At 41.5% G+C, this 26,800-nt stretch overlaps 1 protein-coding gene across 1 annotated transcript in view; it reads left to right on the top strand.

Annotated features, from left to right (window-relative positions):
* Window positions 1-26,800, top strand: part of LOC137663157 (mucin-5B-like) — a 53,797-nt gene that overhangs the window by 19,782 nt on the left and 7,215 nt on the right. The window contains 22 exon segments of the mRNA XM_068400067.1: window positions 612-722; window positions 1,303-1,372; window positions 2,194-2,331; window positions 2,416-2,580; window positions 3,066-3,160; window positions 3,965-4,091; window positions 4,848-5,103; window positions 7,219-7,271; window positions 7,656-7,756; window positions 8,596-8,747; window positions 9,179-9,317; window positions 9,405-9,518; window positions 10,050-10,229; window positions 11,378-11,617; window positions 12,322-12,478; window positions 12,763-12,891; window positions 13,258-13,384; window positions 14,089-14,132; window positions 14,224-14,418; window positions 15,705-23,264; window positions 23,683-23,829; window positions 26,272-26,315. Coding sequence (XP_068256168.1) covers window positions 612-722; window positions 1,303-1,372; window positions 2,194-2,331; window positions 2,416-2,580; window positions 3,066-3,160; window positions 3,965-4,091; window positions 4,848-5,103; window positions 7,219-7,271; window positions 7,656-7,756; window positions 8,596-8,747; window positions 9,179-9,317; window positions 9,405-9,518; window positions 10,050-10,229; window positions 11,378-11,617; window positions 12,322-12,478; window positions 12,763-12,891; window positions 13,258-13,384; window positions 14,089-14,132; window positions 14,224-14,418; window positions 15,705-23,264; window positions 23,683-23,829; window positions 26,272-26,315 — 10,344 coding nt within the window.

The following is a 26,800-nucleotide window of genomic DNA, read 5'->3' as shown; positions in this document are numbered from 1 at the left end:
ACTAATATTTTTATTTCATTTCTGGGTAGTTCAAATACAGAAAATCAGTTCAAGTCAACTGATACATTTCATTTAGAATTTGAACAATTATAAACAGATTTAAAAATGAGTCAAAAGAAATAGAAAGCTTAAAAGTTAATTATAACCAAAATATTTAGTTACAGCAATGTGCAAGTGAGATGTTTTGATCTGTTAGGGGTTTTTTCTGTTTGTTCTTTGCTTTCCTTTTTCCCCATCTGCACAATTCAGTAAATAAAAAAAAAGCTGTATGTTACTGTTCTTCTGAAAAATGTTTTATCTGAAATTTTTGTCTGGCATTGATACCAGCTACAGAAAGATGAGCGATACAGTAGAATTGAATCAAAAATTAGAAGTGTGCATGAATAAACACTCCAAATACAAATATCATCAATAAAATGAAAAACTAGATCCTAATTCTCTCGTCGTTTCTAATCATTACAAAAGGCAAAACTGGGAAGAAGTCCTGGGATTTGGGAGAATCTGGATCTTCTCCAGAAACAGAAATATTTTTTCAGAGTTGAGAGAAAATTTTACAAGGAAAGTTTCTGTAATTAGCCTTTCATGAAATAACTGTTGGCATTTTTTTTCAGCACTGTAAAGATGACACGTTCACCATCCTGGTAGAACTACGCAAATGTGGCCTGACAGACACTGAGACATGCTTAAACACAGTGACTCTCAACATGAATAAAGGACAAACTGTAAGAATGCAAAATAAGCATGGGAAACTACTGTCAAAAATATGGGGAGCAAAAAAGCTAGGCCTTAATCAGTCAGGGAACTGCATCTCTCTCTTAACTGGTCAGCACATGCAATAAGTACCTGTTATTTTATATCAAGTGAAAAGAAATGGATCTTGTTACGCAAATCAAAGCAGCCATAAATTTGGCTTTGTGGAAGTTCATTAAGAAAAACATTGTACTAACAAAGCAGATAAAAGCTTTTTTCTCTGCCAACTAGATGGAAAAAACATGAGCTTTTAGGTTAGAAACTACAAGTACAACAGTAAGGGTTGTAATTAATCACAAAGATGTGTTCAAATAAACTAAGATGATGTGATTCCCTAAGGAGGTGAGAAAGTCTCTTTAAAAATAATTATTTTATGGCAGGGAAAATCAGTAAAGTGTACGAAGTGGAAAGAGGGAGGGGGTGAAATCACAAAAAAACTACTCTTTTTATTTAATATCTTTTAAATTCGTATCACTGGAGTCATCAGTGTTATTACTCTTTGGACTATAGTTATCCTTCACACAGTTGCCTCTTGTTCCTCTTCCTTATCAGCTCATCGAAGTCAAACGTGATGGTGGAGTGTTTGTGAACTCAATCTACACCCAGCTGCCCATCTCAGCAGGTATTTTTTTCTCTAACAGTCTGTGAGAAATAAGCTCAGAACTTCAACTCCGCACCTGCTTATTTTCTTAAGCTATTGAAGATGAAAAGACTGTGAGTGGTTCAGAACCTGCGTGTTCACACCTTGGTTCTCTTTGGGATATCTTGTGAGTCATACAAGTGCTTTTGAAGTAGAAGTGGGAAGTTTGGTGTCATAAAGAAATGGGAGACAGTACAAGCGTAGGCAAGAGTTCAAACAGAAGCAAACAGCATTTACACTCTCCTGATTTGATCACTGCAAGGTTTACTTCCTTCTCACTGCCCAAAATTGAACACAGAAGACATTTGTTTGCCTCTTCTACCTCTTCTTTTTTTTTTTAACTACCATCCCTGTGCTCACACTTCCTCAGAAAAAAATTTGATTTTTTCACTGTCTCAATAACTAATGATTCTATGCAGTGTCTCTGACCTCCAGAGCTGCTTATTTTCCCTCTCCAGCAGAATGAGGGCTCCAGTGTATGCTGTACAAGCTTAGTAACAAAAATAGAAATATTCTTTTTAATGCTCAGTGCCGTACAGTTTTTCCTTCTTATTCTCTTGGGAGGAGTAACCTCCAAATGCTTAATGTTGAGACAGCAAATAAAATTAACAGCTTGCTAGCTACAAACAAATTCTGAACTGTAAATTTTGATTTATATTTCTGATTCATTTTCATATATATTGGCTTCATTTCACTTCAGAATTTTCAACAATCGCAATAGAAATTCAAGAATAGTGTAATGATGCACTGTTTTCAGCATTTGACCTCATTCAGAAAGTGATCATTCTGTTTTTCATCTGTAGCTAATGTCACCGTGTTCAGACCTTCATCATTCTTCATCATCATGCAGACAAACTTTGGCGTCCACCTTGAAATCCAAATCACTCCCATCATGCAAGTGTTTGTGCGACTGGATCCTATTTTCAAAGACCAGACCTGTGGTAAGTGAATGAAATATAAGAACATCTTGTTTGATGTCTTTTGTCTAGTATGAGCAGTATAAAGTTTTCCCTGCTTTTCAACAGGTCTCTGTGGAAATTTCAATAATATCCAAACTGACGACTTCAAGGTCATAAGTGGAATAATCGAAGGAACAGCCACAGCATTTGCTAATACATGGAAAACTCAGGCTTCATGCCCTAATATCCAGCAAAGTTTTGAGAACCCTTGTGCACTCAGCATTGATAATGGTGCGTGCTTCTTAGAATTTTTTCTAGGTTTTTTTTGCTCATCCCTAACGAAAACACATCCATTGGAAAGCAAAGATAAGAGAATGAAGACTTACATACTTGGTAAAACCATACATCTGAAATCAGAAACAAATATTCAAAATGAAACCACTAGGGTTAACTAACAAAGTAAAGGAAGAGTCATAGAAACATAACTGAAGGAAACTGTATGGTCATTGAATACAGAGAGGATGTCTAAGCTGACAACTTGATGTCAGAGGAGTGGATTGCAGCAGTATCTTTGGAAATCTTTTATTCATTCCCTTCAACAAGTCCTTTTCTTTGGTTTTAGACTCTTTAGCCCACAAGCTGAGTGAAAAAAAAGACAAGAGAAGGAGAGATTTGATGTAATTTCAGAACTGGCTTCATAGATCAAGACAGTGTGCTTTCATGACTAATGAAATACAAAAAGTAATGTGCATTTGTATTGTTTGTTGTCTTCACAGAAAAATATGCTCAGCATTGGTGTGGACTACTAACTGACAGCAAAGGACCTTTTGCTGATTGTCACTATGCAGTGAATCCCTCTGTTTACCACACGGTACTTTATTAGGCTGTTTTCCCCTTTAGAAACAATAGAAATAGGATCATTACAACTAGCTACCAGAAAAGGATTGTTCCAGACATGTCTCTTGTCTTACGCAATGCCTGTATTTTCATTTCTGTACTGCAGCACTTCCTTTTTCAACATGTGTTTCTGTTTGTGTTGTAACCTTACATTATTTCAATTGTCAGTCTTGGCTTCAAGATCCTGACTTGCTTGCGAATGAAAAGACAGCTGTTTACTCCTAGATGGATATACACACATATTAGGAAGTGTACATAAAGGCATGTCAAATGCTTGTTTGAATATCAGTGAATTGTTGTCTCATCAGCCTCATATCTCATTAATAACTACTTGGCACAGAAAGCCCATTAGCTAATTATCATCATTCTGCTATCAATGTGTTGTCAGTCTTTCTTCTCACTATGAATTATCCAGGTATGGACTGGTGAAATGACGTGTCTAGACGGCATATGATGAATAGAGCTTTATATGCTATTGTTCAGCATTTTCGTAAATATAGTTCAGAGGAACATGAAGCTGTTAAATGTATAACAGACTTTAAGACCACTATTTCCCAATAATAACTGCAGACATCAACTGAATTTCCATTACCTTCATTCTTCCCTGCCAGGAAACTTACACAAAGACTGGAAAGCAATAAAGCTATGTTAGCCTTGTCTATAGGGGAGCGTATCTGAAGAAGGATTAGTGCATAAGACCAGAAAGATAACGTTCTTTTTTTTTTTTAGATTAACAATATTACCAGTTCTGAGACCTTGTTTTTCTCTGCATTCTTAGAACTGCATGTATGACACATGTAACTGTGAAAATAGTGAGGACTGTCTGTGTGCAGCCCTGTCTTCCTACGTGAGAGCTTGTGCTGCAAAAGGAATCCAGCTGCGTGGATGGAGGTCTGATGTCTGCTGTAAGTATTCTTAACTAGCCCCTTTCCTAAGAACACATATCAATAAAAAATGCTGATCAGAGATTGTTTTATACTGATTTCTAGACAAATACAGTAAACATTGAGGAAGGTATTTTGTTAAGTGCACTCCTGGAAGTAATTCTCTGCCTGGAAGTAACTCTGTCCCTTAGAATCAATCCGTTGCTAGCAAGAGTGAATACTAAAAGATGGGAGACATAGCTTGCTTAGGGAAGAGACTGCTGTTATGGACACAAAGTTTCTGTGCAACTTTGATTTTCACTATAGCTTTATGTATCACAAGTTATTGTACAGAATATGTGACATATTAGAATAACAGTACTAGTAATACTAATCAGAACACTTGCAAATGAAATGTCTCTGAAGCTGCATGCTGGGTTCCACTGATCCAGTAGATCTGTTTTCAGCATACCAGGAGACATTCAGGAAGATGTCTTGTCTTGCACTTCAAAAGGGGTAGAAGTTAGCAATGAATGGCAATGCCAAATGGAGGTTTCTTTCCAAAATTTCATTTGAAAAAATGGTTTCTTCTTTGCATACATCACTTACTCCACAGGTACAGTAGCTTTTCAGGTCTAACTCTGGAAGTATTCAGAAATACATTTACATGAAAGATGCAACATACGCAGAGGTGTACAGTATTGTTTACATCTTATTTCTACTGCCTATGGTTTCTTTTTTTTCCCCCAGAAATTAACAGCTGGAATTAACAAACCTATTCTGTTTTCTTCTCTCAAGCAAAATACACCACCTCATGTCCCAAATCCCTAAGCTACAGCTATACCATCTCTTCCTGTCAACCCACTTGTCGGTCTCTGAGTGAACCTGATGTCACATGCAACATTAAGTTTGTCCCAGTTGATGGTTGCACCTGTGTAAATGGAACCTACATGGATGAGAGTGGCAAATGTGTGCCTGCTAATGAATGCCCCTGCTACTACAGAGGATCTCCCATACCATTTGGAGAAGTTGTCCATGAAAATGGGCTTGTATGGTAAGTGAATCTTTTGCAAAACACTCAAGCAATAGCATATGTATTTTCTCATTAAGAACTGCTACATTTAAACTGATCTCACCCTGCCTTGCCTGAATTTCAATACAATGCTATCTCATTATTTTCAACTTTATTTTCAACTTTTAAGAATGGTACATATTCCCCTGAGCAGGAAGACGGGGATGGGGAGAAGAATGAAGCCCCTGTAATCCAAAGAGAAGCAGTGAACTGCTACACCATTTAGATATATACAAGTCTGTGGGACCAGATGGGATCCACCCAAGGGTACTGAGGGAGCTGGTAGAAGTGCTCACCAAGTCACTTTCCATCATTTATCAGCAGTCCTGGCTAACTGGGGAGGTCCCAGTTGACTGGAGGTTAGCAAATGTGATGCTCATCTACAAGAAGGCCTGGAAGGAAGATCTGGGGAAAACCAGTCCTGTCAGTCTGACCTCAGAGCTTGGGAAGGTTATGGAGCAGATCATCATGAATGCCATCACATGGCATATGCAGGACAACCAGGCGATCAGGCCCAGTCATCATGGGTTTATGAAAGGCAGGTCGTGCTTGACTAACCTGATCTCCTTCTATGACAAAGTGACCCACTTAGTGGATGAGGGAAAAGCTGTGGATGTTGTTTGCCTGGACTTTTGTAAAGTCTTAGATGCCATTTCCCATGGCATTCTTCTGGAGAAGCTGGCTGATCATGGCTTGGACAGGTGTACTCTTCACTGGGTAAAAAGGTGACTTGACGGCCAGGCCCAAAGAGTTGTGAATGGAGTTAAATCCAGTTGGCAGCCAGTCACAAGTGGCATTCCCCAGGGCTCAGTATTGGGGACAGTTCTCTTTAATATCTTTATCAATGATCTGGATGAGGGGATTGAGTGCACCCTCAGTAAGTTTGCAGATGACACCAAGTTGGGCAAGAATGTTGATCTCCTTGAGGGTAGGAAGGCTCTACAGGGGGATCTGGACAGGCTGGATTGATAGGCCAAGGCCAACTGTATGAGATTCAACAAGGCTAAGTGTCGGGTCCTGCACTTGAGTCACAACAACCCCATGCAATGCTACAGGCTTGGGGAAGAGTGACTGGAAAGCTGCCTGGTGGAAAAGAATCTGAGGATGTTGGTCTACATCTGGCTGAATATGGCCAGATGGCCCAGGTGGCCAAGGCGGCCAACAGCGTCCTGGCTTGTATCAGAAATAGTGTGGCCAGCAGGACTGGGGAAGTGATTGTACCCCTGTACTCAGCACTGATGAGGTTGCACCTCCAATACGGTGTTCAGTTTTTGCTCCTCACTACAAGAAACACATTGAGGTGCTGGAGCGAGTCCAAAGAAGGGCAATGAAGCTGCTGAAGGCTCTCAAGAATAAGTCTTATGAGGAGCAGGTGATGGAACTGGGGTTGTTCAGTCTGGAAAAAAGGAGGCTGAAGGGAGACCTTACAGCTCTCTACAACTACCTGAAAGGAGGTTGTAGCGACGTGGCTGTCAGTCTCTTCTCCCAAGTTAGAAGTGATAGAACAAGAGGAAATGTCCTCAAGCTGCACCAGGGGAGATTTAGATTGGATATTAGGAAAAATTTATTCACTGAAAGGGTTGTCAAGCACTGGAACAGGCTGCCTGTGCAAGTGGTGGTGTCACCATCCCTGGAGGTATTTAAAAGATGTGTAGACGTGGTGCTTAGGGACAGAGTTTAGTGGTGGACTTGGCAGTGTTAGGTTAACTGTTGGACACGTTGATCTTAAGGGTCTTTTCCAACCTACATGATTCTTTGATTCTATGATATTTCCAGATTGATAGAACAATTGTATTTAGGTTCATTTTCTATTTAATTGCATGATTTTTTCAAGCACAAAATTATAACAACACCAGCAAGGACAGAACTTTGAGAAAGTAAGTAAAACGCAGAGACATATACTCATTTCAACCTATGATTTTTCCTGTTAAGCAATAATGGATGTCATATGAAAGCAGCAGAGGTATTGAGGGAAATTATTTCCTGAGGCTGCAAAACTGCATGCTGGAATTCCTTTGAAAATTCTGAAACTTGACAATAGACATGTAGCTCTCAGTCTCAATACACAGTTTGAGAGAGTTTTTCTCTCTCTTACAGCACTTGTATCCAGGGAAGGCTGAATTGCATTGGAGCACCCAATCCAACTCCAGGTAAAAAAAAAAACTTCCACTTTTTCTCTGTGCCCGGTTTTGGACAGAAAGAGTTGATAGAATTAATTTTTCTTAATGGATTTTTAAATAATAGAAGTATTTATCATTTAGTTATAGTGCAACAGTTATAAAAGGCAGGAGTGGACCTAGATTAATGATAAGACCTCTTTTTCGTAAAGATTTTTTTCTGAAATACTGTGGGTGTTTTTTTTCTGGGAATTCAGTGCTCTGAAGTGAATCTATTTAGCAGATTGAATAGCAACAGCAATCCCTACTAAGTGAAATATGCAATTTCCAAAGAATTTCAAGAGGGTTTTAATGGATATAGCTGTTGGATAAACCCTGTGCCATTTCTTACTGCTCTCACTTCTTTCCTTCCTGTAGTCTGCGCATCTCCCATGGTCTACTTCGAGTGTAGAAACATCACTGTAGGAACAACTGGAGCAGAGTGTCAAAAAAGTTGCCAGACTCTGGATATGCAATGTGTAAGTATGTCATGGCTGGATGAAATGGTGCTTCTTGGTGGTCTGTGCTCTTGGTGCCAAAGTAATTGATTTACCTGATCTACTCCACGTCTACAGCACAGATACTTTGTTCTTGTAGCAAAAGCCTAAAAGCATGTTATGAAACATTAACAATGGGACACTTAGACAAAAATATAATAAAGTAGCATCCAATTTAATTCATAAGACTAGTGTCTACCTTTCCTCAGCTACTGCAGGTAACAGTAATTAGTAGTGAAAATGTCTAGGGCTCTGCCACACATCTTACTTCTTTAGGAGAAAATTACTGGCTATAAACTGGTTAAGAGAAATCATTCTTTCTTAAACCATGATGCAATTGTGAACTTCTTGCACTTCTAATTATACTACTCCATCCAGGTGCATGGTAGCCGCACGCCATTTCATGAATAAGTACCATATGAGATAAACAGATTCCAATGTAACTCAATCAAACTGAAAAAGATTACTTATTTTCTTTTTAAAGTTCCATTCAATCACATATCACCCTCTACAAAGCGCAAGGCTTCTTCAGCTAACAGAGCAAGACTTAAGATTTAAAGTATTTCAAATTCCACGGACTCCAGCAGAGCTATCAGGATTGGCATACATAAAACATTTATGCTTGACAGCTTTATATTCTATTAAATCAATGGCTAATAACTTCCTTTCTGTTCCATTTTCCTATAAGTACTTCCTAGTCCTCTGCCATTTAAGCTGGACAGCAATAAGACCATATCAAGACATTTTATGACAATTTAATCTTCCTTTTTCTATTGTGATTATTTCATTTTGAAATTATATCTTCCTCTTGACTTTTCCAGTATAGCATGCAGTGTATATCTGGCTGCGTGTGCCCAGCTGGGCTTGTGTTAAATGGAAATGGTGGTTGTATTCCTGAAGAGGAATGTCCGTGTATTCACAATGAAGCCATGTATCAGCCTGGGGAAAAGATCAACGTTGACTGTAACACTTGGTAAATATTTCCTCAGAAGTGGCATTCTCGGTTCCATCATTTGCCTTTCCAAAGATGTCAAATATTACAGCAATGAGGAAAGGTTTGGATTGCACATTTCATCAATTGATGGATCTTTTAGTTTTGGATTAAACAGTATAAGCAGATCTCCTCCTGATGTAGACAGATGGCCAAAGCACAGAATGGGAGGAAATCTTTGGGACTACAGTGTTCATTAAGTATTAACCTATTGTGCAGTTAATGCATTCAGCATAGCGGAACAGAACTTTGCTTTAATTCTTTATGTGAAAAATGTGAAAGACTATTTTAACTCCAGAATCAATATAACATTTACCAGGGATGAGTTGCCAAACAAATACTGAGTTGTTGGGATATGTCTACACAAAAGAGTGAGTTGTTTTACTATTAAAATGCTTTGTTCTCTTTCCTAGTGTATGCAAGAATAGGAAGTGGGAATGCACCAAAGATCAATGTCTGGGCACTTGTGCTGTTTATGGAGATGGTCATTATAACACCTTTGATGACAAAAGGTTCAGCTTCAATGGAAACTGTGAATACACACTAGTCCAGGTACTGATAATTAGCAATAGTAAATGAGATGTAACCTTGATTGTGTCTACAAAAATAATATATTTTTAAATGTTATGCTTTACCCAGGACCACTGTGGGAAAAGTGGCACAGCCAATGGGACCTTCAGGGTTATCACTGAAAATATTCCCTGTGGCAACACCGGTACAACTTGCTCAAAATCTATCAAAGTTTTCTTGGAGGTAAGAAGGTTTTGCATATAGACCAGTTTTGTTCTGTATCTGTTTAGGGCGTGGGAGAAGCCTAGATATCCATTGCTTCAAGGAAGCTAGAAAAATATTTTCAAAAGCAAATCAACTTGTAAATTAACATTAGATCAGATTCAAGTAAAATATTTGGTAGAGCTTCCCAGCTTTCTATCTTTTTCATTTTCCACCCTGTCTTATACCATTCTCAAGCAAACTACAGATCTACAGGAAAATTGTCTTTAGCAGAAATTTAGCCTGTTATATCAGAAGATTATTTTATTCTGTGCAATGTAGTTCGTCCATGACTACCAAAACACCCTTTTTGACCTATGCCATTTAAAATAGCTTTTTACTAGAGTTCCAGGAACCTGAGATTTGAACTGTATAGTTTTGATTTATCACATTTGGATTATTTGTTTTCATTATATAAACAATTTGTAGTACTCTTAGAAGCAGAAAAACATGTTTAAGAGCACAGCTGCAGCTATTGAGTTAATTTCTAATCACCTTTTCCTCCTGTTTCAGAGCTATGAACTGATACTTGGTGAGGAGCGTGTCAGTGTCATAAAGAGAGGACAAAATGATGACGTGCCATACACAGTCCGCTATATGGGTATGTACTTGGTAATTGAGACCACAAGCGGACTGATCCTCATGTGGGACAAGAAAACCAGCATCTTCATCAAGCTCAGCCCTGATTTTAAGGTGTGGAACTAGCAGTTAAATGGCAATTTACTGTCCAGATTTGGACATGGTGTGAATTTTTGTTGAGACCCTGCCAAGATCCCAAACAGGTGATGTCTCTAGGATTCCTGCAGGACATCCCATGTTGTTTTTCATTCCTCTGGTGCCTCAGAAAGCCATGTCATCATCCTGCTGCTGTTCTGAGCTCTGAGTCAGCTTTCAGTGCCTGTTTGGCCTGACACAACTTGAGATGGCAACTGCTTTTTCAGTAATTCGTTGTTTCTGGTTCTCATTGACACACAAATTAAATTATCATACTTCAAGAACAAGGAGGTGAAATATTATGAGTGAAAGCTTTCCAAGCATGTGTCTACACAGGTGATAAGGAAAATGTATTCCTGTTGTCATACTCCTTCTCCTAGCTTATGATGTATAAGTACTCAAAACTGCAGTAAATGAGGAATTTACTATCTTATTGTATACCACAGTGACATTTCAATTAGGTATATAAAATAAATGTAATTTAGACCTAGATATACAAATTTATTTCAGTATCATAGATTTTTTTGCTGCCTCACCCACTGGCACTTTATAAAAATAGTAGTAATATGGAAAGTATGCATCTTAAATTCACAGGGAAAGTATAGCATCAATTGTAGACTATCACAGTTTTACAAATCCATAAATTTAGAATGAGGGATATTTCTGGATGTGCAAGGAAAACGTAATTTCTTTTTATACCTGTGAGCAGTCATAACATTAAAGACTTAATAAGCAGACTATGTGGCTGAACTGGTAGTATTTATGACAGCTTTGTAAGGCTGTTTTTTGTATATACATCTATTGTATAAAACAAGGCTTAAATGAAAAGCTTAGTCAGCTAACTGTGAGTCCTCATTTCCTTGTTAAAGACATATCTCAAAGACAGAAGATTACAATGACAAAGATGGTTTTACTGTTCAGATTTAAAAGAAGAAAAGTCAACAGCACTATCCTTCTGGCCTTGGTGGTCATGTTCTATTGCTGAGGAAACAAAGAATGAAGATGTTCAGGAATGTTAGAATGGAATGACACCATTCTAAGAGCTAAATTTCAAGTATTCTTTCAGTCTCAGATATTGTTTCAAGTTTTCTCACATCCATTATTATTTTATTTGCTTCCTTTTGCAGGGCCAGATCTGTGGCCTCTGTGGAAATTATGATGGCAATGGCATCAATGACTTTACTACAAGGAGTCAGTCTGTGGTAGAGAATGTCCTAGAGTTTGGAAACAGCTGGAAAGTATCCTCTACATGTCCTGATGCTCACAGCATAAAGGACCCATGTTCTACCAACCCTTATCGAAAGTCCTGGTCAGAGAAGCAGTGTAGCATCATCAACAGCAACGTCTTTGCTGCCTGTCACTCTCAGGTATTACTAGGGAAGAAGTTTACTGTGAGAAGACTAGGTCTGTGTGTTATTGAAGTTGCTATCTTCATACATTTTAGCATAATGACTAATTCATTAGCATGTTTTACTTTGAATTGTGTTGGGAAACTTCAATCTGAATCACGCTCAATGGGACAGATTTCTTTCTGTAAGAAAGAAAAGGACATTTAGTTCATAGGAAATATTGACCTATTACAAAAGAATAATTTCATAATTACTATGTATTTTCTTTTAGTGTGACTTGAATAAAAATTCTCATATACCACGTACAGAGTACAAGCGCAGTGAAATAACAACATAGTAATGAAGTATCAGCATAGCCTTTATCTGACACTAAGTACATACCAAACAATACAGGGTAACTGTGCTCTTCCTATTACCTTAGTTCTTTCCATTGGCAGAGACCTTCTTTTTCAAGTGCAGTTACCTAATATTGCTTGAGAATTTTAATCTAATCTTCCACTAGGACACAAGTCTGGGTGTCTAAAAATCTGTCAATATGTGATTTGGATGTATGATCTAGCATCACCTCTGCTGTTTAACAGTGTATGTAAACCAAATAAAAAGAAATTATTGATGTAGGCCTTTCTTCTGAGATGCTACAATTTTAAGAATATTACCCTAGCAAAGCTAAGAAAGAATTTAGAAGGCAGGATGTATAGTATTACATTTCTTTTTAATAACAGATTGAACCAGCAAAATATTACCAAGCATGTGTGACAGATGCTTGTGCATGTGACACTGGAGGAGACTGTGATTGCTTTTGTACAGCAGTAGCTGCCTATGCTCAAGCATGTAGTGAAGTTGGTGTCTGCATAGCCTGGAGAACCCCATCAATCTGCCGTGAGTTTTATGTCATAAACACTTCTTCTGAGAGTGCAGTTAAATGTATAGTGCCTTGCTGATGTCCTTGAACACACACTCTGAGGATCTTACATATGTACATTATAATCTCACTGTGTAGACTTTTCACACTAAGCTGTTTTGATGGTCACACAATTTCATCTATTCATTCACGGTTTTCAAGACTGTTCAAGTAGCATTGCAGGGATATGATGAACAAACAGGAGTCAAAAAAAGCTCTTTTTTTTTTTTCTGAACATGCCCAAATTTCTATTTCTCCTCAGCACTGTTCTGTGATTACTACAATCAACAAGGTGAATGTGAATGGCACTATAAGCCTTGTGGAGCCTCCTGTATGAAGACCTGTAGGAACCCAAGTGGAAAATGCCTCCATAACTTGCCAGGTTTAGAAGGTAAAAAGAGCTGCAAGTATCTTTAAGTGGGTACATTTTATTATATTTTTAATGATCTTTAATGGAGTGTATTTCCCCCATCAGCTGCATTTGCACCATTCAATTCTCTTCAGCATCACTGCATCCACATGAAGGCAGAGTATGGAAATTGGAGTTAAAAACATCTCTAGGACTAAGTCTTTGTGGGTAGACTCTGCTGGTGCTAGTACTCTGCATTATGTCTTAGAATTATTGGAAAAAATTAAGTAGTAAAAATTATTACTATTAAAGCAAGACCTGCAAACACGTTCTGCACAAGTAAACTTTTGCTGACTGTATCTCCTTCTCACCTTTTCTACCTTCTATATGCCTGTTTCCTTCCTTCAGGCTGCTACCCTAACTGCCCACCAGAGAAACCATATTTTCATGAGGATCAGATGAAGTGCGTTAGTCTCTGTGACTGTTATGATAATGAAGATGGAAAGATATATAGACGGGATGAATGTCATTTATGGTAAGACTTAACATACCAGCTTAATTGTGTATAAGCAAAAATGACCAAAACAGCAGTGGAAAATTGCATGTTCCTGTTAAATGACAGGGCTAATTTATGCGACTCGTTTAAAAATAATGCATTACTATCTAATGCCAGTTTTCTTACTACATCAGTAGTAAGAATTTCTTATGTGATTTTATGTTCTGTTGAATTTGTTCCTGATTAAGTTGTAAATCCTCAACATAAAAATACAAGAAGAACAGTAAGTCCTTTATGACCAGGCTTTATTTCCCATTTTATGGCAAGAAAAATATTGTTCCAGGAGTATAGATATCTAATAGGGGTCTACTTCCAAGGATTTTGTTACAGCCTTATACTGCTTGTAGTATTTAGACTCTTTCCCTTTTTAGCCTATTTTTTAGTACGAAAAGATTGCAAATGCAAGGAAAGTGATAAGGAGGAAAGAAGGAAAGTCTTCCTTAAGACTTCTACCTCTAGCTTTACATGACGTTTAGCTTCACTTCTATTTACAAGTTTGGGTTTAATATAAAGAAAGATTTTGGAAAACAGTGGCAAAAAAAGAAGTCAACATGAACTGGACACTCAAGGAATAAACACAAACAGAGTGTCCTGTCTTTTGATGCTATTATCTGGCAGGAAGATGACTAATAAAATTACCTCATAATCAAAAAATACCTGGGTTTTTATGTTTTTTATTTCAGTGAATGCACATCAGAAGGTTTACAGTGCAAGTTTGATGATAAAGGTAAGACAGCTAAGAAGAATTATTAAGAAGATGAAATGCTGGATATTATCTTTTCATAGATGCCTGACAATAAACAACTTCTGAATTACAGCATGCCACTGCATTTATGAAGGGAACAGCTATAAATATGGCGAACTCATCTACAACACCACAGATGGGACTGGATGGTGTTTCAGTGCAACATGTGACGTCAATGGAACAATAAACAGAAATATCTTTAAATGTGGCATCTTTACAACAACTCCATTTACATTTTCTACAAGTCAGCCCACAACTACTACTTCAGGTAAGCATGAATACTCTTTAAAATAAGTGAAAAATCTCTGGAAAGGACTGAAAATTGCCTGAAAGGGAGGGCCTATTCATCAGTTAATAGCATATAATTTTACTTGAAACTATTGACTTCTGCTGGAGCCACAAATTCATGTCAGCTTCAGTTGCTAAAGACGACCATAATCAAGGATGTAAAAATGAGTACAGCATTTCTTACAAACTCAGTCTCCACTGTTTCACCATGGTTTTTCCAGGGGAAAAAAATAATAGAGCTTATTAATCATTACACCCTGGAGAATCTCCTCATTTCCTTGCAAACAAAGCCCGACTAGTTCTAGACCAACTTCTGAAAACACAAAAGACAATTACTGCCATTTTTAAAATTACTGGCCACATTAGCGCAAACTGAAGATAAGAAATCTATTTTGAGGGAATGCTCATATTATCTAAAACCATTCTTTGGAACCTTTCCTGATCGTATTTAATAACCAAATAAACAGTTTCTTTCTACTCCTGCAGTACACTTCTATATTATTAGCAGTTAACTCATTATAGCGACCATGTAATTCTGAGAAATTGTGAGAAATATTTCCACAATATTATACAATACTACAGCAAGAACTAAATATTCAACTTTAAGTCTTCTAATATGTAATATTCATATGAAGAAAGTGGTATATATTCCACGATTATTTTCATGATGCTAAGAATATGAAAAGAAATCTTATTAAAATAAGTAGAAAATACTTATTAGATTATGGATTTCATATATATTGTATTTGTGCATTCTATATTATAATATATTATATATAAAATAAATGTGTTAAATATATATTTTATATTTATAAATATATTACACATTATAATATTAAAATAAGTAGAAAAGTCATTAACCTGTAAAATATTTTGAAGCCTGTTTGGTTATGCAGTTAATTATAAATAAGCACAGAGATAACACCAAGGAGAATAAAACCTCCTCTTATACTATAGCAATCGTGAGAACACACTATCCTATGTATTGACATTCCACACAAAGGATATCATATTAGCTATATTTAACTACAATTTTTTAACAAATGCCACATAAAGTACCATTAGAAAAATAATACAGGCATAAGATCAAAACCTACCTTAGAAATGAAATTCAAGACTGTCAAAGCAAGCTCATTAAAATTAAAATACTGCATTAACATATATAATATTACATACAACATTAGAATGTATGGAAGATGAATAGTTTTTTCATGGCACTTTCTTTAATAAGAACAGACAAGACATATTTCCTTCCTTTAATTACAGAAATGACAACTGCAACACCAGTGACAACTGTATGTGTGAAGAATGTATGTGCATGGTCAGAATGGTATGACTCTACACAGCCTGAAAACAAAGACGACAGTGGAGATTATGAAACATTTGAAAATCTCAGAGATAAAGGATACAGCGTGTGTACAAATCCAAATGCTGTTCAATGCAGAGCCAAAGAACACCCAGATACAGAAATAAACAATCTTAACCAAACGGTACAATGTAGTCAAAGCAGAGGATTAATATGCAATAACAAAGACCAACTATCTAAGCGCTGCTATAATTATGAAATCAGAATATCATGCTGCAGATACATACCATGTTCAGAAATACAAACTACAACACCACGAACCACAGAAGAATTTGTAACAACTACTACTGTAAAATCAACACCATTTACATTACAGACAAAGACAAAACCAACAACACAAAAACGAGAGACTGAAGCGCAAAAAACCAAAGTAACTACACAGTCACCAAAAGAGAGAGAAAGCACGACTCCTCTGACTGAAACTTCAGTTACGGTAAAGACATCACAAGTCTTAACAACAGGTTACCAGACAATGTCAACGCCAGCAGAAATCACGACTGTAGCAACCCAGACACCAGCAACACCCACTACCGCCTCCACCCTCCCCCAGCCAAAAATGACAACAACCGTTAGCACCACAGTTGTCGCCAGTCCCACTGCCCCACCAACACAAGGCACAAGCATCATCACTACCACCAGCACAGCCAGCACCACCAAGACCTCTCCCCCTCCAACAGAAGGAACGACCATAATTACACCCACACCAGCGGTGCCAACCTCAGCCAGTAGCACTGCCAGCACCTCCAGGACCACCACAGGAAGCACCACAACATCCACAGCCACATCTGCTCCAGCAGAAACCTCCACTGTGGCAATCCAGACTTCAACATCACCCACTACTACCTCCACTGTCACTGAACCCAAAGTAAAAACCACCACTGGCATCACGATTGTCCCCAGTACTGCTGCCCCACCAACACAAGGAACAACCATCATCACTACCACCAGCAGGGCCAGCATCACCAAGACATCTCCCCCTCCAACAGAAGGCACGACCATAATTACACCCACACCAGCGGTGCCAACCTCAGCCAGTAGCACTGCCAGCACCTCCAGGACCACCACAGGAAGCACCACAACATCCACAGCCACATCTGCTCCAGCAGAAACCTCCACTGTGGCAATCCAGACTTCAACATCACCCACTACTGCCTCCACTGTCCTCGAAACCAAAATAAAGACCACCACTGGCACCACGGTTGTCCCCAGTACCACTGCCCCACCAACACAAGGCACAACCATCATCACTACCACCAGCACGGCCAGCACCACCAAGACTCCTACCCTTCCGACAGAAGGCACAGCCACAATCATACCCACACCAACAGCACCCACCTCAGCAGCCACCATCACTGCCAGCACCTCCAAGACCACGGGAAACATTTGCCAGCAGCGCTGTGCCTGGACGCAGTGGTTTAACTTAGATTCCCCTAGCCCTGGTAGCCAAAACGGAGACACAGAGACGTTTGCAAAAATCCGAGCAGCTGGGTATGAACTGTGCGACAAACCACAGGACATCAAGTGCCGCGCTAAAGATTATCCTTCCAGGAGTCTGGACAAACTGGGACAGAAATTTGAGTGCAGCCTTGAAACTGGGTTTGTGTGCAGAAATAAGGATCAGATCAGAAAGTACCCCATGTGTTTTGACTATGAGATCAAGGTGCTGTGCTGTGACCGTAAACACTGCCAGACAACGGCAGCACCCCCAGGCACCACTACAGCCTTCTCCACTGCAGGCTCTCCTGCAGGAACCTCCACCATAGCAACCCAAACTCCAGCACCACAAACTACTGCCTCCACCGTCCCCCAGCCAAAAATGACAACCACTGCTGGCATCACGATTGTCCCCAGTACTGCTGCCCCACCAACACAAGGAACAACCATCATCACTACCACCAGCAGGGCCAGCATCACCAAGACATCTCACCCTCCAACAGAAGGCACGACCATAATTACACCCACACCAGCGGTGCCAACCTCAGCCAGTAGCACTGCCAGCACCTCCACGACCACCACAGGAAGCACCACAACATCCACAGCCACATCTGCTCCAGCAGAAACCTCCACTGTGGCAATCCAGACTTCAACATCACCCACTACTACCTCCACTGTCACTGAACCCAAAGTAAAAACCACCACTGGCATCACGGTTGTCCCCAGTCCCACTGCCCCACCAACACAAGGCACAACCATCATCACTACCACCAGCACAGCCAGCACCACCAAGACATCTCCCCCTCCAACAGAAGGAACAACAACCATCATCAAACCCACACCAACAGTGCCCACCTCAGCCATCAGCACTATCAGCACCTCCAGGACCACTGCAGGAAGCACAACATCCACAGCCACATCTGCTCCAGCAGAAACCTCCACTGTGGCAATCCAGACTTCAACATCACCCACTACTGCCTCCACTGTCCTCGAAACCAAAATAAGAACCACTGTTGGCACCACGATTCTCCCTACTACCACTGCCCCACCAACACAAGGCACAACCATCATCACTACCACCAGCACAGCCAGCACCACCAAGACCTCTCCCCCTCCAACTGAAGGCACGACCGTCATCAAACAGACACCAACAGTGCCCACCTCAGCCAGCAGCACTACCAGCACCTCCAGGAGCACCGCAGGAAGCACCACAACATCCACAGCCACATCTGCTCCAGCAGAAACCTCCACTGTGGCAATCCAGACTTCAACATCACCCACTACCGCCTCCACTGTCCTCGAAACCAAAATAAAGACCACCACTGGCACCACGGTTGTCCCCAGTACCACTGCCCCACCAACACAAGGCACAACCATCATCACTACCACCAGCACGGCCAGCACCACCAAGACATCTCCCCCTCCAACTGAAGGCACAACAACCATCATCACACCCACACCAACAGTGCCAACCTCAGCCAGTACTACTGCCGGCACCTCCACAACCACCACAGCAAGCACCACAATGTCCACAGCCACGTCTGCTCCAGCAGAAACCTCCACTGTGGCAACCCAGGCTTCAACATCACCCACTACTGCCTCCACTGTCCTCGAAACCAAAATAAAGACCACCACTGGCACCACGGTTGTCCCCAGTACCACTGCCCCACCAACACAAGGCACAACTATCATCACTACCACCAGCACGGCCAGCACCACCAAGACTCCTACCCTTCCGACAGAAGGCACAGCCACAATCATACCCACACCAACAGCACCCACCTCAGCAGCCACCATCACTGCCAGCACCTCCAAGACCACGGGAAACATTTGCCAGCAGCGCTGTGCCTGGACGCAGTGGTTTAACTTAGATTCCCCTAGCCCTGGTAGCCAAAACGGAGACACAGAGACGTTTGCAAAAATCCGAGCAGCTGGGTATGAACTGTGCGACAAACCACAGGACATCAAGTGCCGTGCTAAAGATTATCCTTCCAGGAGTCTGGACAAACTGGGACAGAAATTTGAGTGCAGCCTTGAAACTGGGTTTGTGTGCAGAAATAAGGATCAGATCAGAAAGTACCCCATGTGTTTTGACTATGAGATCAAGGTGCTGTGCTGTGACCGTAAACACTGCCAGACAACGGCAGCACCCCCAGGCACCACTACAGCCTTCTCCACCGCAGGCTCTCCTGCAGGAACCTCCACCATAGCAACCCAAACTCCAGCACCACAAACTACTGCCTCCACCGTCCCCCAGCCAAAAATGACAACCACTGCTGGCATCACGATTGTCCCCAGTACTGCTGCCCCACCAACACAAGGAACAACCATCATCACTACCACCAGCAGGGCCAGCATCACCAAGACATCTCACCCTCCAACAGAAGGCACGACCATAATTACACCCACACCAGCGGTGCCAACCTCAGCCAGTAGCACTGCCAGCACCTCCACGACCACCACAGGAAGCACCACAACATCCACAGCCACATCTGCTCCAGCAGAAACCTCCACTGTGGCAATCCAGACTTCAACATCACCCACTACTACCTCCACTGTCACTGAACCCAAAGTAAAAACCACCACTGGCATCACGGTTGTCCCCAGTACCACTGCCCCACCAACACAAGGCACAACCATCATCACTACCACCAGCACAGCCAGCACCACCAAGACCTCTCCCCCTCCAACAGAAGGAACAACAACCATCATCAAACCCACACCAACAGTGCCCACCTCAGCCATCAGCACTATCAGCACCTCCAGGACCACTGCAGGAAGCACAACATCCACAGCCACATCTGCTCCAGCAGAAACCTCCACTGTGGCAATCCAGACTTCAACATCACCCACTACTGCCTCCACTGTCCTCGAAACCAAAATAAAGACCACCACTGGCACCACGGTTGTCCCCAGTACCACTGCCCCACCAACACAAGGCACAACCATCATCACTACCACCAGCACGGCCAGCACCACCAAGACATCTCCCCCTCCAACTGAAGGCACAACAACCATCATCACACCCACACCAACAGTGCCAACCTCAGCCAGTACTACTGCCGGCACCTCCACAACCACCACAGCAAGCACCACAATGTCCACAGCCACGTCTGCTCCAGCAGAAACCTCCACTGTGGCAACCCAGGCTTCAACATCACCCACTACTGCCTCCACTGTCCTCGAAACCAAAATAAAGACCACCACTGGCACCACGGTTGTCCCCAGTACCACTGCCCCACCAACACAAGGCACAACCATCATCACTACCACCAGCACGGCCAGCACCACCAAGACATCTCCCCCTCCAACTGAAGGCACAACAACCATCATCACACCCACACCAACAGTGCCAACCTCAGCCAGTACTACTGCCGGCACCTCCACAACCACCACAGCAAGCACCACAATGTCCACAGCCACGTCTGCTCCAGCAGAAACCTCCACTGTGGCAACCCAGGCTTCAACATCACCCACTACTGCCTCCACTGTCCTCGAAACCAAAATAAAGACCACCACTGGCACCACGGTTGTCCCCAGTACCACTGCCCCACCAACACAAGGCACAACCATCATCACTACCACCAGCACGGCCAGCACCACCAAGACATCTCCCCCTCCAACTGAAGGCACAACAACCATCATCACACCCACACCAACAGTGCCAACCTCAGCCAGTACTACTGCCGGCACCTCCACAACCACCACAGCAAGCACCACAATGTCCACAGCCACGTCTGCTCCAGCAGAAACCTCCACTGTGGCAACCCAGGCTTCAACATCACCCACTACTGCCTCCACTGTCCTCGAAACCAAAATAAAGACCACCACTGGCACCACGGTTGTCCCCAGTACCACTGCCCCACCAACACAAGGCACGACCATCATCACTACCACCAGCACGGCCAGCACCACCAAGACATCTCCCCCTCCAACTGAAGGCACAACAACCATCATCACACCCACACCAACAGTGCCAACCTCAGCCAGTACTACTGCCGGCACCTCCACAACCACCACAGCAAGCACCACAATGTCCACAGCCACGTCTGCTCCAGCAGAAACCTCCACTGTGGCAACCCAGACTTCAACATCACCCACTACTACCTCCACTGTCCTCGAAACCAAAATAAAGACCACCACTGGCACCACGGTTGTCCCCAGTACCACTGCCCCACCAACACAAGGCACAACTATCATCACTACCACCAGCACGGCCAGCACCACCAAGACTCCTACCCTTCCGACAGAAGGCACAGCCACAATCATACCCACACCAACAGCACCCACCTCAGCAGCCACCATCACTGCCAGCACCTCCAAGACCACGGGAAACATTTGCCAGCAGCGCTGTGCCTGGACGCAGTGGTTTAACTTAGATTCCCCTAGCCCTGGTAGCCAAAACGGAGACACAGAGACGTTTGCAAAAATCCGAGCAGCTGGGTATGAACTGTGCGACAAACCACAGGACATCAAGTGCCGTGCTAAAGATTATCCTTCCAGGAGTCTGGACAAACTGGGACAGAAATTTGAGTGCAGCCTTGAAACTGGGTTTGTGTGCAGAAATAAGGATCAGATCAGAAAGTACCCCATGTGTTTTGACTATGAGATCAAGGTGCTGTGCTGTGACCGTAAACACTGCCAGACAACGGCAGCACCCCCAGGCACCACTACAGCCTTCTCCACTGCAGGCTCTCCTGAAGGAACCTCCACCATAGCAACCCAAACTCCAGCACCACAAACTACTGCCTCCACCGTCCCCCAGCCAAAAATGACAACCACTGCTGGCATCACGATTGTCCCCAGTACTGCTGCCCCACCAACACAAGGAACAACCATCATCACTACCACCAGCAGGGCCAGCATCACCAAGACATCTCACCCTCCAACTGAAGGCACGACCATAATTACACCCACACCAGCGGTGCCAACCTCAGCCAGTAGCACTGCCAGCACCTCCACGACCACCACAGGAAGCACCACAACATCCACAGCCACATCTGCTCCAGCAGAAACCTCCACTGTGGCAATCCAGACTTCAACATCACCCACTACTACCTCCACTGTCACTGAACCCAAAGTAAAAACCACCACTGGCATCACGGTTGTCCCCAGTACCACTGCCCCACCAACACAAGGCACAACCATCATCACTACCACCAGCACAGCCAGCACCACCAAGACCTCTCCCCCTCCAACAGAAGGAACAACAACCATCATCAAACCCACACCAACAGTGCCCACCTCAGCCAGTAGCACTATCAGCACCTCCAGGACCACTGCAGGAAGCACAACATCCACAGCCACATCTGCTCCAGCAGAAACCTCCACTGTGGCAATCCAGACTTCAACATCACCCACTACTGCCTCCACTGTCCTCGAAACCAAAATAAGAACCACTGTTGGCACCATGATTCTCCCTACTACCACTGCCCCACCAACACAAGGAACAACCATCATCACTACCACCAGCAGGGCCAGCACCACCAAGACATCTCACCCTCCAACAGAAGGCACGACCGTCATCAAACCCACACCAACAGTGCCCACCTCAGCCAGTAGCACTTCTAGCACCTCCAGGAGCACCGCAGGAAGCACCACAATATCCACAGCCACATCTGCTCCAGCAGAAACCTCCACTGTGGCAATCCAGACTTCAACATCACCCACTACTGCCTCCACTGTCCTCGAAACCAAAATAAGGACCACCACAGTTATCCCCAGTACCACTGCCCCACCAACACAAGGCACAACCATCATCACTACCACCAGCACAGCCAGCACCACCAAGACATCTCCCCCTCCAACTGAAGGCACAACAACCATCATCATACCCACACCAACAGTGCCAGCCTCAGTTGGTAGCACTGCCAGCACATCCAGGACCACCATGGGAAGCACCACAACATCCAGAGCCACATCTGTTCCAGCAGAAACTTCCACTGTGGCAACCCAGACTCCGACACCACCCACTACCATCTCCACTCTTCCCCAGTCAAGAATTACAAGCACCATAGGCAGTACAGGTATTCTTCCAATATATGTTTCTGCTGCTGGACAAAGTACTTCCACCTCTGTTTTTCCCACAGGTTTCACCACCATATGCAGCCCCAGTATGTCACTGTCTACCTCTGGAAAGGTTGCAAACATCTATTTCAGTAGAATGACACGGATATTATTGTATCCTGTGACTTCTTCCACTCTCATCCCTATTTCTCCCACAACATAAAACACTTTTTCATCTATCTGTCCCTCTGCTACTAGCATCTGTGTTAGATAAGTGTGTGAGTGGTCCCCATAGCCTGATATTACTTACCCTGAGCTCAAGGTAGACAGTGGTGTCTTTGAAACCTTTGAAAACATTAGAGCTAAATGTCGTAAGTCTTGCCAATTCCCAGATAATATTCAGCGTAGAGCTAAAGGATTTCTGCAATCTCCACCTAGCAGTAGGTCAAATAGTTGAATACAACAAAAATGTTGGCTTGATTTGCCGTAATGTCGAACAGTCCTCTCAAATATGTTAAAATTATGAGATCAAAATCCTGTGCTGCAAACTAAAGTATGTCTTGTGCTCAACAGTAGCTACAACTGGTACATCACAGTCAAGTCATGTTACAACAAGCACTTCTGCCATCTTCAGTTCTTCCCCCAGCACATCTGTCACAACAGAAGCAAGTACACATGTTACATCAAGCAGAACAACTCCATGTTTTTGTCATGTGTTTGGCAAAATTTTTTCTCCTGGTAAGTGCCTAATTTTATGGTTATAAAAATTTTGATAAACAATATAAACTCTTAATACTTTATTCAATTAAAAATAACCAGTCATTTTCAGCTAAGCATAGAAATTTTTCTACACAAATACATTTTTTATTTTCACAATATTTTCTTGGTTTTTTTCCCTAAGTATTTTCATTGGTCTTTTAATTCCTCCTTCAATTTTTCTCTACAGGGGAAGTGGTATACAACAGAACAGATAGGGCTGGCTGTAATTTTTATGCACTTTGCAGCAAGGAATGTGAAATCGACCCATTCCAGGGGCCATGTCCTTCGACAACTCCTTTCACTTCAGTCACCTCAGAAACTACAACACAAGCCGCCTCATCCACAGAACGTATATTTTCTTCTGTTTCACCAACCTCAGCAACATCCCTCACAACTTCAGTAGAAAGAAACTGTACTGATGTCAATCCTCCACGAAAGGTGGTTCCTCTTGTTGTTTTCTAATATATCACCATTGCAAAACCAGCCCAATTTCTGTCCTCTAATAGCCAATTCAAATCAACTTGTATGTATTTCAATAACAAAGTTGGTCATGTTAAAAATTACCTGATAGTGCACAATTCTTCAATCCGGCATTACCAGGCTTTTAAGTAATCTGGAGATGGAAAAGCTCACTAATACCATGACAGAGACTTTTTTTTTATTAAAAGACATTTAAATGTCATAGAAATAAGTAGACCAGCTGTGAAAGTGTTAAAATCTCATCCTTTCTACACAGAAGAAAATTCTGTGATTCTCATCTTGCCTGCTCTTGAGGCCTGAAATCATATGCTAAGAAAACTCTAATCTGAACTCCCTACCAATTTTGAGAGTCTATCTCAAGCTGGAACAGTATAACTAGGGTGCGAGAGCACTTAAGAACAAATTATTTACATATTTTCAGCTTGGAGAGAACTGGATAAGTGAATGCCAGAAGTGTGTCTGTGACCCCCTCACTGCTACCGTACAATGCCAGCCGCTCTTATGCCAAACAATTCAGACACCAGTTTGTGACGTAGGATTTGTTTCCATGCCTGTACTGCCACCAAAAGACCCATGTTGTCCTGAACTTATATGTGGTAAGTATTAAAAATACATATATGAATACCAAGCTACACACTCTGGTAAATTACATTTGCACTCTGTTAAGCAAGTTCTTCATGTATCACGATAACAGCAAAACTTTCCTTAAATTGTCTGGCTCAGTGAACATGCATCAATTTTTGGCTAAATGTGCATCAGAAGTTTATTTAAAAACAAAATATTACTTTCAGTGAAGTTAGCTAAAAGAACTGGAATGGGTGGGAGAGCAGGATAATATTTAGAACCTTGAAGTGGTCTATGTAGCACAACTATGTCTGTATCTGTATTCATAAATGTTATTAATGCATTTTATTTAATGTTATTAATGCAACATTGGAGCACATTAACATTAGCCTACCTGTAGATAAACTAAGATGCATAAACATAAGAAAAAGCCAGCAGAAATCTTAACAGTTAACTACAAAAGCAAGTAACATGAAGCAATAATGCAAAGTGATTTGTAATCAATAACAGAATTGTCAATGTACGAAAAAAATAATTATACTTACACTGTTGTTGAATGGTCATGAACATTTAGAAATCCAAGTTATATATGTTTATTTATATACATAAATTTTTATATATGTATATTTCATACCCATATATTTATGCAAAAGAATAAAAAAAAAAAGGTAGCCATAAATTAAGCCCGGAAAAGGAAAGTCAAAACAAAGGAACAGCCAAGTTTGAAGTAGTTCTGTGAAAGACTTGAATGGGCTCTACCATGTTGTCAAATTATTTATATTACTGCAGTAAGAGTATTTTTTCTCCACTTACAGTCAATCTTCCATCCAAGCCATGTTCTGAGAGGTCATGAAGAACCAATAACAAAGGCATCTTTGAAGGTTACTGGACTCCCAGGGTTCAAAGAGGAAAGAACTAATTTAATGTGAAGTGAATCTGATATTGAAAGGGCAAAAAAGGGAGTTTTCATACATAGCTTGAGTTTGAAGCCATTCCTCCTCAACTCTTCTAGATAATTTCAAAGATGAAACTTTACTTAATTTCAAAGATGAAACTTTACTTAAACATCCAGCTATACTAAATATGAGGTCTAAGCATGTAAGGGTGATTGAATTCAATTTTCCATAATCTCTGTGTTACTAACAAAACTTTATGACAACTTGACTTCTCAGGAAATCTCACAATTTGAGTTTACTCCAGAATTATTTTTTGTTTATTTTTCAGAACGAGTACCTAACACCTGTGTGATTAACGGTACAATGTACTCGGTAAGAAAGTTATACTTATATTGGTATATCGATGGACATGAAATGTACACCCTTTCTACCAAAATAAGCCTTTGAGAAAGTTCTTGTCCCAGGACATGTTTTTTTACCTCTAGTCCTTAACTGGAAGTTATTTTTTTTCTAATGTCAAAAACGAAATTGTCACACAAGAGTTCCTCAACATGTAACATAAAACAAGAATGTACCATTTTCAGTGATATATTTTCTCACATTTCTGGAATTAATGAGCTTTCCAAACGAGCTGACAAATAGCCCAAATTCAACCACTCTTTGAAATAAGCCCAGAGGACCTTCACAAATACAGCTGGGATTTTTGCTTTAATTGATATATAAATCTTTTGCTAAAATTGGTACTTAGGTAATTTAGTCAAAATTTAAACATTAACACTGAAGCCTTTTGGGGATGCATTTCAGAAAGACTAAAATCCATGTGTAAACTTGAATCTCTTCTTAAGTACCTGCATATG

The sequence above is a fragment of the Nyctibius grandis genome, chromosome 4 (assembly GCF_013368605.1).
Source record: "Nyctibius grandis isolate bNycGra1 chromosome 4, bNycGra1.pri, whole genome shotgun sequence".
NCBI lineage: Eukaryota > Metazoa > Chordata > Aves > Nyctibiiformes > Nyctibiidae > Nyctibius > Nyctibius grandis.
The sequence above is the reverse complement of the archived record's forward strand: the minus strand, read 5'-3'. Positions and strand labels throughout refer to the sequence as shown.